General features: G+C 35.1%; 1 protein-coding gene across 1 annotated transcript; it reads right to left on the bottom strand.

Annotated features, from left to right (window-relative positions):
• Positions 1-5,579: 5,579 nt before the first annotated feature.
• Positions 5,580-14,869, bottom strand: LOC141398730 (facilitated trehalose transporter Tret1-like). Its single transcript, XM_073976342.1, has 3 exons — positions 11,624-14,869; positions 6,938-7,110; positions 5,580-6,867 (listed from the first exon to the last, which is right to left on the bottom strand). The coding sequence occupies exons 1-3, from the start codon at positions 11,721-11,723 to the stop codon at positions 5,740-5,742; spliced, it is 1,401 nt and encodes a 466-aa protein (XP_073832443.1). The 5' UTR covers positions 11,724-14,869; the 3' UTR covers positions 5,580-5,739.
• Positions 14,870-16,541: the final 1,672 nt, after the last annotated feature.

Genomic DNA, 16,541 nt, shown 5'->3' with positions numbered 1-16,541 from the left:
ACCTTCATATTTTGCCACTCAGTCATCCCCTGTGTACTTCCATGATGTTGGGATACAGCATACAAAGTTCACATAAAACAACTGTACATATAAAAACTACATGAAAGAGTTTTAGTTTAATATTTGTATTTTCTTTTCACATTAAACACTTCATACCTACTTTCAACGAAGTTTATGATCCTATTGGGCGTTGTCACCATTAAGTAAAATTGAAAATCATAAAAACTGTTAGTAATTTATTTGCCTTTATTTGTCCCTGGACACCAAACTCTTGGAATTTTCTCCGTCATTCCATTCTTCTTTAGATTTTCTATTGCTTTCATCTATTACAAAGAGAAAAACCAAATAAATGTAAATTCACTTATATAAACAAATGAATACATAAAACTTAACAGAAATAGTTTGTCCAATATTTACATACTTACTTTTCTAAGATAAAAACACGAATCGTAAAATTTTTATTCATCCGCTATTGGCGGCGTTATAATGTCAACTAAAACAATGTTGTTGACAATTTGCTGATCAACTTTTTGGCAGACAGGGTTGTTTTGCCTAATCTTGTTTTCTGCTTGTTAAACGCACACACGCACATTCACTCCGCACAGCTGGAATTTACTTCCTAACAACAATGAAATACATAACAAGGAACGACAGAGAATAACATACCGAGAGAATAAGCCTTGATACCCAAGTAGAAAAAATGAGACAAACATTTTAATGAATATGTATGTATATCAAAACCAATCGCTAGTAAAGCAAGTAAGAGATTTTTGTACAGTTACGCTTTTAGAGACGCTTCTGCTAATATTCGTACATACATACATATGTATGTTTGATGTATGTCATTCTATACACACATATGTATGTACTTGGCAGATTTATAAATGTGTTCTGTTTATGATTGTGGAAATTTAAAACATTTGTTTAATAAAGAAAAATAATTAGACGAAAAATGATCATATAAGGGTCATAATATAGATAAGATTTCAGACCCTTTTTTCATTCCGCAAAATAGTATTGGGAACTTCAGAAATGTTTCAATTATTTAATGAAACTCTTGCATTTATTTAATGAAAATGTTTCATTTGTTCAATGAAACTGTTTCATTTATTTTATTTATTTAATGAAACTATATCATTAATTTTTGAAGCCAACTAAAAACATCAAATATATCCAATTTTAAACAATTTTCTTAAAAGATGCTTGAATACTAGTTTTTTTAAGCACATACTATTTAGCATAGTTTCAATACTCAAATATTTTTTAAAATTTAAAGAAATTAGAAGTTTCATTACATCAACGAAATACGTTTGATTTATTCAATGAAACCAAAAATCATTAAATTTTAGTTAACGTAAGGTTTCTTTCAGTGCACAGTTGGTCTAGCAAATGTAGAAATTCTTTGGTAACTTTTTGGGCTCCGCATCGTGTTGTCCGTTAAAATTATGGCGTTTCCCCGAACTGAATGCTTTTAAATTATGTTCTCTGGGACATTTGTGAACCTTTTGTTCTATTTCCAAAACAATATAATGCTTTTATAGTCTACTAGGACGTTTGAAATATTACCTTTTGGCATTTGGGATGTAAATTCTGACCTGATGTTCTGTCAGGGGTCATATAATCCAATATTTTATGTATTTTCTTTACAGTTAATTGCGTGATGAATCCTTTTTTTAGAGGTTCAAACAAACCTGACAACTTATCGGTAAAATTTTGCCATCAACACAGGTGTTCTCTATTATTTTGGGATTCTCTGCACTGTATGCCCTTTCACGACCTATTTTAATTTATAACATCCTATTTTTTTAAAGTTGGAATATCCAAAAAATGGAAATTAATGTTCAAAAAGTCAAATAAATGTTTAAATGCTGGAAAATGTCCCTAAAGTTACACGTTTTATATAGAAATTGTAAGTGGTGCTATTATTAATTTGCCTCTTTTTTGACCGTTTTTGATTAAAGCTACAAAAAACAAATATTTATAATAATGTGAATGTTACTTTTAGTTTTTTTATAAAAGAGGACACCTTGGGCTAAGAACGTAACAACAACATTTGTGGAAACAACAATAATCTTCATTGGTTTTGATAATGACAAACAAATTGTTCATGGTGGTGCTATTATTGTTTTCGCAACTGTATACCTATTTCAAGGCAATCAGTCAAGAACCGCGGATGTAGCATCACACACTATTTTTGGGATAACATGAATGTAGTTTCCTTGTCAGTGAAGTTTTTAAATCTCTGTTTCCGCAAAAAGGAAGATGCTGCTTTAGTTTTTTCATAGCATTGCAAGCGGCCGACAGAATACGCGATAAAATGCGCGGTATTTTCAAAAACAATATTAGGTGATTTTCCTACCTTGGAATTTCTCCTATCTCGCGTTTTAGTAGATGGAATTTCACTAGTAAAGATTTAGTAGTTCCGCAACGTAAAAATCTAAAATTTGCAATCATGTACAAGTAAATCGAATGACATTTGTAAAAACTAGGCCCGAAAAATATGATTTTTAGAAAAATGTTCGCACAAAATTTTCGTATTTAGATGCAGATTTCTGTGAAGCTGTGTAGGCTACATTCACGACACATATATCAAATAACTCAGAAACGCGAGTTCTACAATCCTATATGTGATTGTTTGACAAACCTGTTTGCGGAACGAAATTAGAAGAAAACTTCAAAAAACACTTAAAATCTGGCTTCAAAATGTAAGCATCATTTAATGGTAGACGCGGATCAAATTTTGAAAAGTTATACACTAGTGAGATGGTCCTTATTTAGTTGGCTTCTACTTTCACTTTGACGGGAAAATCGAGAAAAATGTGGTTTAATCACAAATCGAGAAAAATGTGGTTTAATCACAAATCGAGAGAAAACAAAAAAAGTCACGTTGGCTTCAACCCATTTTTACCCATTTCTTAACATAAATATAGCAACAGCTTCCACGCAAATCAATTTTTGAAATTACAGAAGTTGCTCTCTGGTAAATAGATCAGAATTACAAATCTAATATTCCTTCTGCACACAAACCCTCATCTTGTGAGCAATTTCGATTTCAAAAGAAGTTCTCTGTTAAGACTAGATCCTCTAGGCATAAGAAACAAGTGAGCCAAGGCTATAGTCGGGTCGTGATACCCTACACCACTACTACCTCTGTGCATAAGCTTTTGACTAGTAAAATTTAAAATATTAAAAGTGGGATAGCTTAGCGCCTTTGCTCTGAATGTCTTCATTAATACAGGTCAATTTTGTTGAAATGCATGAAAGTGCGTCGTCAGTACAACTCAAATAAAAAACGAGTAAAAAAGCGTTAAGTTCATACCCTCCACCATAAAATATTCATTCCTGTCCCCAACTTTAAGTGAGTACGTTAAAATGTCAGAAAATGTACATAAAATGCTTCATTCGGGAGGCCCTTTTTTATGGTGCCTATATCTAACTGTTGACAATTTTTGGTGGGCTAGAAATTGAGAGGTACTGTTATATAGGGATTATAATAAAACATGGGCCTATGTTGACAGTTTTTGATGGGAGCCTTTAATGTCAAATAACTCCTAATTCGGTTAAAAAATTTAGCTAGAATCCTCAAAATATCAAAAATCGGTACATAACGTGGGAACTTTAAATGTTATTAACAGCTAGTTCGGAGGTATCTGGGCTATACGAAAATATGAACTTAAATGAACAATTTTTGTTGACTTTTAAATTTCAAATTACAGAAAGTTCGTCCAAAAAATAAAGCTTAGGTACGGAAAATCGGGGGGTTTATTTTGGGGCTATACAAAAACATGGACCTACGTTCGGTTAACATTTTAAGTAAACTCCACAAAGTATCTAAAATCGGGAAGTATCGTTATATTGGGGCTATGTTGAAAATTGTTGATGCAGATGTGTGGTGACCACTACAACCTTCAAATGTCAAATTACAGTTAGTTCTGTTAAAAATTTTAGCTAAAATTGCCAAATTACTGAAAATTGGGATGTACCGTTACATGGGAGCTATATCCGAACATGGACCTATGTTGACAATTTTTGATGGAGAGGTGTTGTGACCACTAAGAACTTCAAATGTCAAATCTTCAAATTACAGATAATTCGGTTAAAACTTGTTGGTAAAATTCTCAAAATACCTGAAATCGGGCGGTAACGTTATATGGGGGCTATTCCAAAACATGGACCTATGTCCACTAGTTATATAAGTTTATTGACATTTAAGAACCCTAAATGTCAATTGATAGCTAAATCGGTCTGAAAATGTAGATAAAAACGTCGAAATGGGGTAAATCGGGTGTACCGTTATATGGGGGCTATACCAAAACGTGGGCCTAGGTCCACAACTTTTTTTATATAAGTTTACTTGCACTTAAGAACCCTAAATGTCAAATTATAGCTACATCGGTTTGAAAATGTAGCTAAAAACGTCAAAATACCGTAAATCGGGGGGTACTGTTATATGGGGGCTATACCAAAACGTGGACCTATGTCTACAATTTTTGTTTTATAAGTTTATTTACATATAAGAACCCTAAGTGTCAAATTATAGCCAAATCGGTCTGAAAATGTAGCTAAAACCGACAAACTACCGTAAATCGGGGGGTACCGTTATATGGGGGCTATACCAAAACGTGGACCTATGTCCACAAGTTTTGTTTTATAAGTTTATTGACACTTAAGAACTCTAACTGTCAAATTATAGCTACATCGGTCTGCAAATGTAGCTAAAAACGTCAAAATGCCGCAAATCGGGGGGTACCGTTATATGGGGGCTATACCAAAACGTGGACCTATGTCCACAAGTTTTGTTATATAAGTTTGTTGACACTTAAGAACCCTAAATGTTTAATTATAGCTACATCGATCTGAAAATGTAGCTAAAAACGTCAAAATACCGCAAATCGGAGGGTACCGTTATATGGGGGTATACCAAAACGTGGACCTATGTCCACAATTTTTGTTATATAAGTTTATTGACACTTAAGAACCCTAAATGTCAAGTTATAGCTAAATCGGTCTGAAAATGTAGCTAAAAACGTCAAAATACCGCAAATCGGGGGGTACCGTTATATGGGGGCTATACCAAAACGGGGAACTATGTCCACAACTTTTGTTATATATGTTTATTGACACTTAGGAACCCTAAATGTCAAATTATAGCCAAATCGGTCTGAAAATGTAGCTGAAAACGTCAAAATACCGTAAATCGGGGGGTACCGTTATATGGGGGCTATACCAAAACGTATACCGATATATCCCATCTTCGAACTTGATCTTCCGACGGCTAAAAAAATGGTGTTCCCCAATTTTCAGCGAAATCGGTCAACAAATGCGACCTGTATGTTGCGAACGGACGGACGGACGGACGGACGGACATGCATAAATCGACTCAGAAAGTGATTCTATGTATATCCCTAGAAGGAACTATGGGTCTATCTCGCTTCCTTTTGTATGTTACATACAAATGCACTAACACATAATACCCCTTACCACATAGTGGTGTAGGGTATAATGACTTCTTTCTACTTGTTTTGATTGTTAACAAAGTTACTCTGTATAATTTGTTGTATAGTAAATATTATTCATAGTTTTTAAAAATAATTTTATTTTTCTTTCAGATATGTCTGAAAAATTTCGCTAAATCAAGGTAAGTTTCTTTATTTACAAACACATACTGTTTTTTCGTATTTCTATACTAACTTATTTTAACAAATAATACCAAAACACTTACACATACATACAAATATTCTAAAATTCAATATCCAACTTAATGTATAACCATTTCCGGAAACGTCTTTGTGCCTCGGCCAAGGAAGTTTTTCTCGTCTCAGGCATTGTCAGGCCAAGCAACAGGAACACCACCATTATAATTATACCTTGTACAAATAAATTTGTACCCATATTCAGAGTATAGGCTTCAATTAAAACAATGTGTAAAATTTGTTCAATAATTACACAAGCATCCATTAGATAGGGTTTTGTGCGTAATGGGAACGCTTCACCCAAATACATCGAACTATAGGGGGCAAAGAATCCCGCAAACAGTTGCATAACAATACAAAGAACCATTGCCGTATTCATATCGGTGGCTATTAGAATATTTGCATTGTTGCGAAAAATTAAGCCCAGACCAACCATTAGACCACCAACAATTATGGCCGACATAATCGATATGATTTTACGATCCACATAATCCACTACACATATGGCCACAAGAGAACCCAAAAACCGGCAGCCTCCGGCAACAGCGGGTGCCCAGGTTCGCCCATTCATAACAATGCTAAATTGCAGGGCATAGTTGAGGGGTAGAGAATAGCAAAAAGCCAACATTAGACTTCGATAGAATATCATTTTGGCCAGAGGCAAGATGCCTTTATGTAAACTCTGCTGCATTGAGAGATTATCTTGTTCCCGAACATACGCCTTGTGTTGTTCGAACAGTGAACGCACTTCTCCCGTAACACCTTGGGGTTTCCTGAGGCGAGCCATAGTTTCCAAGGCCAAACCATCTTCACCTTTACGAATATAGCCGATTGGTGATTCGATAAAATAAAACAAAAACACACCAGCCACAACAGCAAACATGATATCAATTATTCCGTGTAGGCAATTAATGGGGAAATCCACAGTAAAACTCCATAGCGACGAATAAAGCATTTGTAGGGCTATGCCAATACTCACGGAATATTGTTCCGTAGCCAAACAGGAACCACGATTTGAGTTTGCCGATATTTCACTGGCGTTTATCAGGTAGGGAACAATGGCCAAACCAATGCCGATGCCATTAAAGTAGCGTCCAGCCAACAGGGTGCCATAACGGTGAGGAGCACACGTGAAAAGAATACCTTCAATGAGTATTAAAAAGGTGGAGAGACTCTAGAAGAACACAAAAAATACGTTAGTTTCAGGAGTTGTTAATAGTTTTTGTATTATATCGATGGCTCACCAATATAAATCTCTTGGGCATAAAATTAATTAACGGCGCTGATAATATGCTTCCAATTATCACTCCAATAAACCATGAATAACAAAAATGTGTTGCCGAATTCAGCAGACTGTAGCGATACCAACCCAATCCTAGAGCCATATTCATGCCAGCCGAGAGGAAAATAATCCCGCCTGAAATTAAGAAATTAATAGTAAATAAGTACGAAATTTTATGAAACCACTCATTTCCTCAAGCAGTGCCTAACTTAAAACAAGAAAAAAGGTATAATCGGGCGGCAGCGACCACTTGATACCCTGCACTTATTTGGTTTTAAAATTCTTGACTTTCGAAAATATATACTATCAATTAGGATATATGTATGTTAGTATTCGCTAAACATACATATGTATATTTGAAATATGGATTACATTATATAATCATTTGATTCCATATGCCGATTTGAAGTCATCTGCTTCAACTTTGAGCAAAATGTGTTTTATTTCACAACTAAGGAGAAGCGTTCTACGATGTTTCTATATATTTTTTTCTTTTAAAACTGGGACTTTTTATAAATTATTTCATTCAGTTGATCTTTTATTAAAGTCTGTTATGTATTTCTTTGTAATTTTTAATGTGTCACTGATTGTCACTGAAAATGATGCAACCTGAAATAAAAAATGTAAACGTTGATAAATTGGAAACGAGATGAGATTTTTTAACAATTCAAAAACAATTTTGTAGGCTGAAGAGTTGTCTTTAAGATAGCATACAAAAATATTCTGTTTACAGTACCATTATACTAAAATTGGACCGGAAAACATAAAAAGGGCATTTTTGAAGTTAGCATTAAAAAGGACGCACCACAATAATCGTTTTAGTAATCAGAATGGTGGAACAAAAATGTTTGTTCTATGCCCCATATTTTTCCATCTATCAGACAACGCCGTTAAAGACTAGTATAATATAGATCAAGCCTGGTTAATACAGAACTTTCTACATATCATTAGATTGTTTGTACGTACTCTAGACATAACCCTTAATGACTTTTCAAATTCATGTTTTAGAAAATAACTTCAAAAACTATAAATTTCATTACAATCATGCCAATATTACGTCAGGAACAACATTTTTTCTATCGGAACAATGACAAAACAACTGAAAACGATAGGAAACAAATTATTCCACCATTCTGATTACTAAAATGGCAGAAGAAGCGAAAAATTTGGAAATTATTGACCGATTATTGTGGTACATCATTTTTAATGCTCACTTCAAAAATGCCCATTTTATGTTTTCCGAGAAAAATTTTAGTATAACGGTACTGTAAATGGAATATTTTTGTAAGCCATCTTAAAGACAACTTTTCAGTCTACAAAATTGTTTTTTTGAATTGTTAAAAATCTCAACTCGTTTTCAAGCTATCAACGTTTACATTTTTATTTCAGGTTGCATAATTTTTAGTGACAGTCACGGTATATTTTTGGTCAGAATAATATTCTAAGTAGTTCTAGCCATGCCCGTCCATTGTAATCACTTTAGGATCCACAAACATTGTACTAGAGAGCTATATTTTTGCATCCGAGTATCATCATCCCCCAGGCAGTTCAAGTTCGAAGATGAGCTATATCGGTTCATGTTTTGGTAGAGCCCCAATTGAGGGTACCTACCGATTTGCTGTAATTTTTGAAGTTCCAAGGGTTCACAACACTTCTCCACCAAAAACTGTCGACATAGGTCCATATTTAGGTATAGCCCCCATATAACGGTAACGCCCGATTTTCTGTATTTTAAGGATTTCAGATAACACTTTTAACTGAACTAGCTGTAATTCAACATTTGAGGTTCTTCGGGGTCAGAGCACTTCTCCCCATCAACAATTGTTAGCGTAGGTCTATGTTTAGGTATAGACCCCATATACTCGTACCATCTAATTTTCGATATTTAGAGGATTTTAGCTACATTTTTTTGACTGAACTGCGCATTATTTGACATTTGAGATTCCCTGCAGTCACGAAACTTCTCCACCAAAAATGTCCATATTTTGGCATAGTCCCCATATAATGGTACCTCCAATTTGCGGTATTTTGAGGATTTTAGTTACAATTTGTAACTGAACTAGCTGTAATTTGATATTTGATGTTCTTAGGGGTCAGAACACTTCTACACCAAAAATTTTCGATATGGGTCCATGTTTTGAAATAGCCCTCTTATAACGGCACCTCCAGATTTTCGATATTTTGAGGGATTTAACTTAACTTTTTGACTGAACTACGCGTAATTTGACATTTGAGTTTCATAAGGTCACCCGTGTATAGGTATAGCCCCCATATAACGGTACCTCCGGATTTTCGGTATTTTGAGGGTTTACCCGAATTTTTTTACTGAACTAACCGTAATGTGACATTTGAGGTTGTTAGGGGTCACAACACTTCTCCACCAACAATTTTTAAAATACATAGGTTTAGGTATAGCCCGTATATAAAGGTGTTTCGGTGTTTTGGCATTTGATGTTCCCCGCAGTCAGGAACTTGTAAACCACAAATAGTCGACATAGGTCTATGTTTCGTCATAGTAGCGAAATAACGGAATTTGCCGAGTTTGGATATTTTGAAGATTTTACCTAATATTTTTTACCGTAATTTGACATTTGAGGTTTTTCGGGGTCACAACACTTCTCCCTCAACAAAGGTCCATGTTTTGGAATAGCCCCCATATAACGGTACGTCGCACAGTGTTGCAGATTCCGTACAAAAGTGGACAAGAATAGAAGGCCTTGGCCTAGGCTGATGAATTTTTGCTCAAGTATTTATGAGGGCACAGGAATGAAAAATATCATTGAGCTAATATGAATCGGGGTGCACTCATTGATATGAGAGAAGTCTCCCTTGTCCCTTATGGGATGTTTGTGGAACAATTATTATAGCAACATGGGGGGAGATATATATGGGGGCTATATCCAAATCTGAACCGATTTTTGCGCAAATGGGCGTAGCTACTCAGGGGCCTAAGAAAATAACACATACTAAATTTGAAGGCTATTCGATCAAAATTGATCGAGTTGTACAACAACGGGAAAAGATATATGTATGTGGGGGCTATATATAATCTGAATCGATATATGTATCTCAGAAGGTTGCAGGGATGGGCAGAATGTTTTTACACATTTCTCTTCGGAAGAGATGCCAAATTAGCAGAAATCAAGAGCCAATGTGACAATCAAAAGATATACTCTACGAAATATTAAGAATTTATATTTTACATACACATTGATACGAGCAAAAGTGTGCCTCATCGAAATAATGGTTTTAGACCCCAAGTATGTTTGTATGATACCCGTTTCAGACAATTTTGAGTAGATCTAGCAATGTCCGTCCGTCTGTCTGTTTGGCTGGCTGGTGCGTACGATAACTCTCGAACGCATTAATCGATTCGTTTCAAATTTTGGGTATCGAAATATTTTGTACAGATTTGATTTAAGTTCGAAGATGGGCCATATAGGTCCACTCCTTCAGGTACCTCCCTCACAAATGTTCAAAAACTGTCGCAAAACTTGTGCGCACGATAACTTTTGAAGGGAGTAACAGATTTGGTCCATACTTTGTATATCGTAAACATTCTACAAGAGGAAAATTGGGTTCCAACATAGTCTCAATAGGTACAGTCCTTCGGGTACCTCCCTCCAAAATTTCGGAAAAGTTCGGTTTAGGGCCTGGTCTCGAATCGAGTTGTTTTTTGTTGTAAGAACTTGTATTCACCGCCACCTATACGTAGGTCCAAGTTTCATCTGGAGGAAGTCCATACTTCCTGAGAAAATAGCCTGAAACCTGAAAAAAATCTCTATGACACCATATGTAGTGGTTTGAGCGCAAATAACTGTCGAACGAATGTGCCGATTCGGTCCACAATTTGGTCTTTGTAATATTTTGTGCAAACTTAGTTTAAGTTCGAAAATAAGTCATATCGTTTCACTCCTTCAGATACCTCACCCACAAAAGTTCAAAAATGTTCGGAAAAATTGTGCACACGATAACTCTTGATGGGAGTGACCGATTTGGTCCATTCTTTACACATCCTAAAATATCTACCAGATATAGGATCAGGTTCGAATATGGACTATATTTGTCCACCCCTTTGGGTACCTCCCACACAAAATTTCGGATAAGCTCACTTTAAGACCTGCCCTCGAAACACTTTGATTTTTTTTGAAGCAACTTGTATTCGCTGTCTCAACAACGGCAGTAAAAGTTTTTTTCAGGGGCAAGTCCATACTTCTTGAGAAAAGAACCCGAAAGTAGTAAAAACCCCTATGGCACCATATGTAGTGGCTGGAGGCTCGAACCGAATATATTACCGAATATAGCTATATTATGTTTTTCGCATCGATATCCCCGCAAATTTTTGAGCTTTAATCATATCCCTACTTTTGCCGGTGCATACTTTTTTTTGGGAAAGAAAAGTATTTCAATCCACACAGGCTGAGGGTATATCTCTGTCGGCAAAGCCGACTGATACTTTTTTACTTGTTTTATCAGCATTTCATTGTTAAAGGCATAACTTTTGTTCTTTTCTAAAAGTAATTTGTTGTCAGTGAAAAACATTTGTGGCATAGCGTATCACATGGTCGGCCGCGTCCCCACTATTGTCTTTTCTTACTAATCTTGTTTTTTTGTTTATATTTTGGTATAGTTTTATTTTTTTAATCACCTGCCGCTATTGACATGGAATTCGGTTTACTCTTCTTTATACGTTCGCTCGGTGTGGTATAGAATCCATGCGGAGCTACAGAAGTTGTCGGTGATGACATTGTTGATATTCGCGTTTATTTTTTATTTTTTCTTCTTTTTAATTTCGTTTAATTTTTGACAACTTCTTGTGTGTTCTTGAAACCGACACTTTTATGGTTTAAACGACGCAAATGTTGTTAAAAGACTGTTTTCTTTGTCATAATTTATAACAACTTTGCTAAAAAGTAATTAATTTAATGCAATTACACCGACGAACTGTTGGTATGTTATGATGAATTATTATTTGCTAGGTCGCAAAGACATTTATTCATCCATTGATAAAAAATACATTTGTATGTATGTTTATAGATATACCATCTATACTTATAAAAGAGTTCAGTAATGATGACTCACTGACTCACTGACTGATAATCAACGCCCAGGCTAAACGGCTGGAGCTAGAATCTTGAAATTTTGGGTGAGGGTCACTCATGGTCCGAATAGGTGAGATAAGGCTCGGATTTTGGAAATTCGAACTAGAACAGTACGAAAAGTACTAAAAGGTACTAAATATGGTACCCTTAGTATTAGGCAAACGCGAAGAGCTAGAATTCTGAAATTTTGAATGAGGTTCACTGATGGAGAGTTAGAAAGGTGTACCAAAGGGTTTTTGGAAACTCGAACTGTAAGTGTACGAAAAGTACTAAAAGTTACTAAATTTAGTACCATTTGGTATAACGTGAACGGACAGAGCTAAAATCTTGAAATTTGGAATGAAAATCAAGGTTTAGAAGATAAGTTGATATTAGGAGGTGGTTTTGAAAATGTGTACTCATGTGTACGATTAGTACTAAATAGTACTAAATTTGGTCAAATGTGAATTTGGGCGAACCGATAAAGTTGGAATTCTGAAATTTGGAATTACTATTGCTGTTGGAGTGTAGGTTTGATATATGGAGGTTGTTTTCGAAATTTGTACATATGGGTACGGAAGGTACTGAATAGTACCAAATAAGGTACAATTTGGATTTGGGGGAACGGATGGACTTGGAATCCTGAAATTTAGAATTAAGATTACTGTCGGAGTGTAGGATAGAGGTATTTTGGAAATTCGTACATTTTGGGTACGAAAAGTACTAAATGGTACCAAATTTGGTACAATATGAATTTAAGTGATCGGATAGAGCAGGAATAGTGAAATTTGAAATTATGATTACTATTGGAGTGTGGGATTGGGATACTTGTGAAAATTTGTACTTATGGCTACGAAAAGTACTATATGGTACCAAATTTGGTACAATTTGGATTTGGGTGATCGGATTTGAATCCTGAAATTGGAAATTAAGACTACTGTTGGAGTGTTGGATAGAGGTAGGTTTGGAAATTCGGACATATGGGAACAAAAAGTACTAAATGGTACTAGATTTTGTACAATTTGGATTACGGTGATCGGATGCAGCTGTAATCCTGAAATTTGGAATTAAGATTACTGTTGGCGTGTAGGATTGAGGTAGTTGTGGAAATTCGTACTCATGGGTACGAATAGTACAAAATTTGGTACAATTTGGATTTGAGTGAGCGGATATAGCTGGAATCCCGAGATTTGGAATAAGGAGTACTGTTGAAGTGTAGGATTGATAAAGTTTTGGAAATTTTTAGTTATCAGTGGGAAAAGTACTAAATGGTACTAAATTTGGTACAATTTGGATTTCAGTGATAGGATACATTTGGAATCGTGAGATTCGGAATTTAAATTGATGTTGGAGTGTTGATAGAGGTAGGTTTGGAAATTCGTACTTTGGATACGAATAGTACTAAATGGTACCAAATTTGGATTTGAGTTATCGAATATATCTGGAATCCTGAAATTCGGAATTAAGCTTATTGTTTGAACTTAGCACTGATATAGTTTTGAAAATTTGTACTTATGAGTACGAAAAGTACTAAATGGTACCAAATCTGGTACAATTTGGATTTGGGTGAACAGATATAGCTGGAATCCCGAGATTCGGAATAAGGATTACTGTTGGTGTGTAGAATTGATGAAGTTTTTGAAATGTTTAGTTATGGGTACGAAAAGTACTAAATGGTGCCAAATTTGGTACAATTTTAATTTGTGTGATCGGATACATTTGGAATCATGAAATTCGGAATTACGATTACTGTTTGAGTGTTGATAGAAGTAGGTTTGGAAATCCGTACGTTGGATACGAAAATTTCTAAATGATACCAAATTTGGTACAATTTGGATTGCTGTGATTGGATGCAGCTCTAATCCTGAAATTTGGAATTAAGATTACTGTTGGCGTATAGAATTGAGGTAATTGTGGAAATTCGTACTTATAGGTACGAAAAAACTAAATGGTACTAAATTTGGTACAATTTGGATTTGGGTGAACGGATATAGCTGAAATCCCGAGATTTGAAATAAGGAGTACTGTTGGAGTGTAGCATTGATAAAGTTGTGGAAATTTTTAGTTATGGGTAGGATAAGTACTAAATGGTACTAAATATGGTACAATTTGGATTTCATTGATAGATTTGGAATCGTGATATTGGGAATTAAAATTGATGTTGGAGTGTTGATAGAGGTAGGATTAGAAATTCGTACTTTGGATACGAATAGTGCTAAATGGTACCAAATTTGGATTTGAGTGATCGGATATATCTGGAATCCTGAAATTTGGAATTAAGGTTATTGTTTGAACATAGCACTGAGATAGTTTTGAAAATTTGTACTTATGTGTACGAAAAAACTAAATTTGGTACAATTTGGATTTGTATGAACGGTGAGTGAAGAATTGAGGTAGTTTTCGAAAACCCTACTTATGGGTACGAAGAGTACGAAATGATACAGTTTGGAGTTGGTTAAACGGATACACCTGGAATCTTGAGATTTAGAATTACGATTACTGTTTTTATTTTGTATTCAAGTTAGTGTAGGATTGAGACATGTCGTCGAAAAACGTGCTATAAGTGTACTCAATTTCTTGGGTGTAGGGACTGTGCTGGAATCTGTATGTTTTGGAGTTAGAGTGAGTATTGCAACGTTAATGTGTAATGTGTAAAGGTGAGATAAGGCTGATCTTTTTGAAAATCGAACTAAAAAGGGACGAACAGTACTAAAATAAATATTGATAAAAATTCGCCATTTTCATATTATATATTGTTATTTGTTTTTATACCCTTTTCGCATACGAAGTAGCGGGCACTTTGCCAGTATACGTATATACAATAACGAGGTTGGAATGTTGGTTGACATTTTTGATAAAAGGAAATATTAATATAGGGAATGGTTATTAGATGGGTTTTAAAAATTATTTCATAATCGAATTCATTGCAATGTATTATAGTACGTATATATAATCTGATTTAACAAACCCACTTGGTTTTAAATGTCAATTTCATTGCATATACGTCAAACAAATCCGATAAAGGAAGGTTAATCCGACAAAAAAAAAAATAATATAAACAGCCTATTAGCGGTTTTAGGACATTTTTAAAGCAAACGGTACAACTTTAAACAGCTTAAACTTCAAATGACATTTTTTTTTTCCTTTTTATTTCATTTCTTTACCAACCTCGTGTCACCACAAATGAGCTTAAGTGCTCTTTTTTATCAACAAGAAAGTACCCAAGAACTGCGATGACAAATCAAGTGGGGATATACTTTTTAACACTATGTGGAATTTAAATCAAAATCGTTGATACTTATTAATTGTTTGTTACAATATAAGTTCGCAAGACATAGTTACTGCAACTTACAGAGTTATTTATAGATAGTGATCGGTTTTTTACTTATTTTACGCCCACTTTTTATGCACTCAGCCTTTAGGCTAAAGAGGGTATTTACACTTTGATACGACCAAAAATGTACCTCATCGAAATAATGGTTTTAGATCCCAAGTATGTTTGTACGTTATCCGTTTCAGACAATTTTGAGTAGATCTAGCAATGTCCGTCCGTCCGTCTGTCTGTCTGGCTGGTGCGCACAATAACTCTCGAACGGATCAATCGATTCGGTTCAAACTTTGGGTATCGAAATATTTTGTCCAGTTTTGATTTATGTTCGAAGATGGGCCATATAGGTCCACTCCATCAGGTACTTCCCCCACAAATATTCAAAATTGTCGCAAAACTTGTGCGCACGATAACTCTCGAAGAGAGTAACCGAATTGAACCAAACTTTGCATATGGTAATACTACCTCTAGGCATACATCAGGTTCGAATATGGATTAATCGGTCCACTGCTTCAGGTACCTCCCACACAAGATCTGAAATAAGTGCAGTTTAGTTACACCTCACGAATCGTTATGAAAGTTTTTGTAACAGGATGTTCGTGCGGCCCCCGTTATCTCATTGTAATTTTTTTCGAATGCAAGTCCATAGTTCTCGGGATAATGGCGCATAACCTAAAAAAAAAAAACGCTGCACTATGGCGCGAGTTCAAATAAACGGTGGCCAAATATAAAAGGAGTTGGAGTTGTCAGATGAATTTTGGTATAAATACTTATAGTTCACTGACAATGTCGAGACTCAATCGGTGCACTCCTTCGGGTACTTCGCACACAAAATTTCAGTAATGTTCAGATTAGAGCCTGTTCAAGAATCGCTTTGATTTTTGTTGTAGCAACTTGCATCCACTTCCCCCCATATTACGGTATAATCTTCATCAGGGATAAGTCCATACTTCCTGAGAAAATACCCTGAAAGGTACAAAAAAGACCTATTACACCGTGTGTAGTGGTTGGAGCGCAAGATAACTCTCGAACGGATCTGCCGATTCGGTCCACAATTTGGTCTTTGTAATATTTTGTGCAAACTTAGTTTAAGTTCAAAGATAAGTCATATCTTTTCACTCCTTCAGGTACCTCCCCCACCAAAGTTCAAAAATGTT

The sequence above is a fragment of the Musca autumnalis genome, unplaced genomic scaffold (assembly GCF_047663935.1).
Source record: "Musca autumnalis isolate F117 unplaced genomic scaffold, ASM4766393v1 scaffold_3, whole genome shotgun sequence".
In the NCBI taxonomy this organism is placed as follows: Eukaryota; Metazoa; Arthropoda; class Insecta; order Diptera; family Muscidae; genus Musca; species Musca autumnalis.
This window is presented reverse-complemented; position numbering and strand designations above follow the sequence as displayed.

What these genes read in the sequence shown, in the direction of transcription:
- LOC141398730 (XM_073976342.1), bottom strand. Translation starts at nt 11,723, where the DNA reads ATGTCATCACCGACAACTTCTGTAGCTCCGCATGGATTCTATACCACA. An exon ending in TTCCATGTCAATAGCGGCAG is followed by an intron (nt 7,111 to 11,623) that starts GTGATTAAAAAA and finishes TCTTAATTTCAG; the next exon opens with GCGGGATTATTTTCCTCTCG. An exon ending in TGCCCAAGAGATTTATATTG is followed by an intron (nt 6,868 to 6,937) that starts GTGAGCCATCGA and finishes GTGTTCTTCTAG; the next exon opens with AGTCTCTCCACCTTTTTAAT.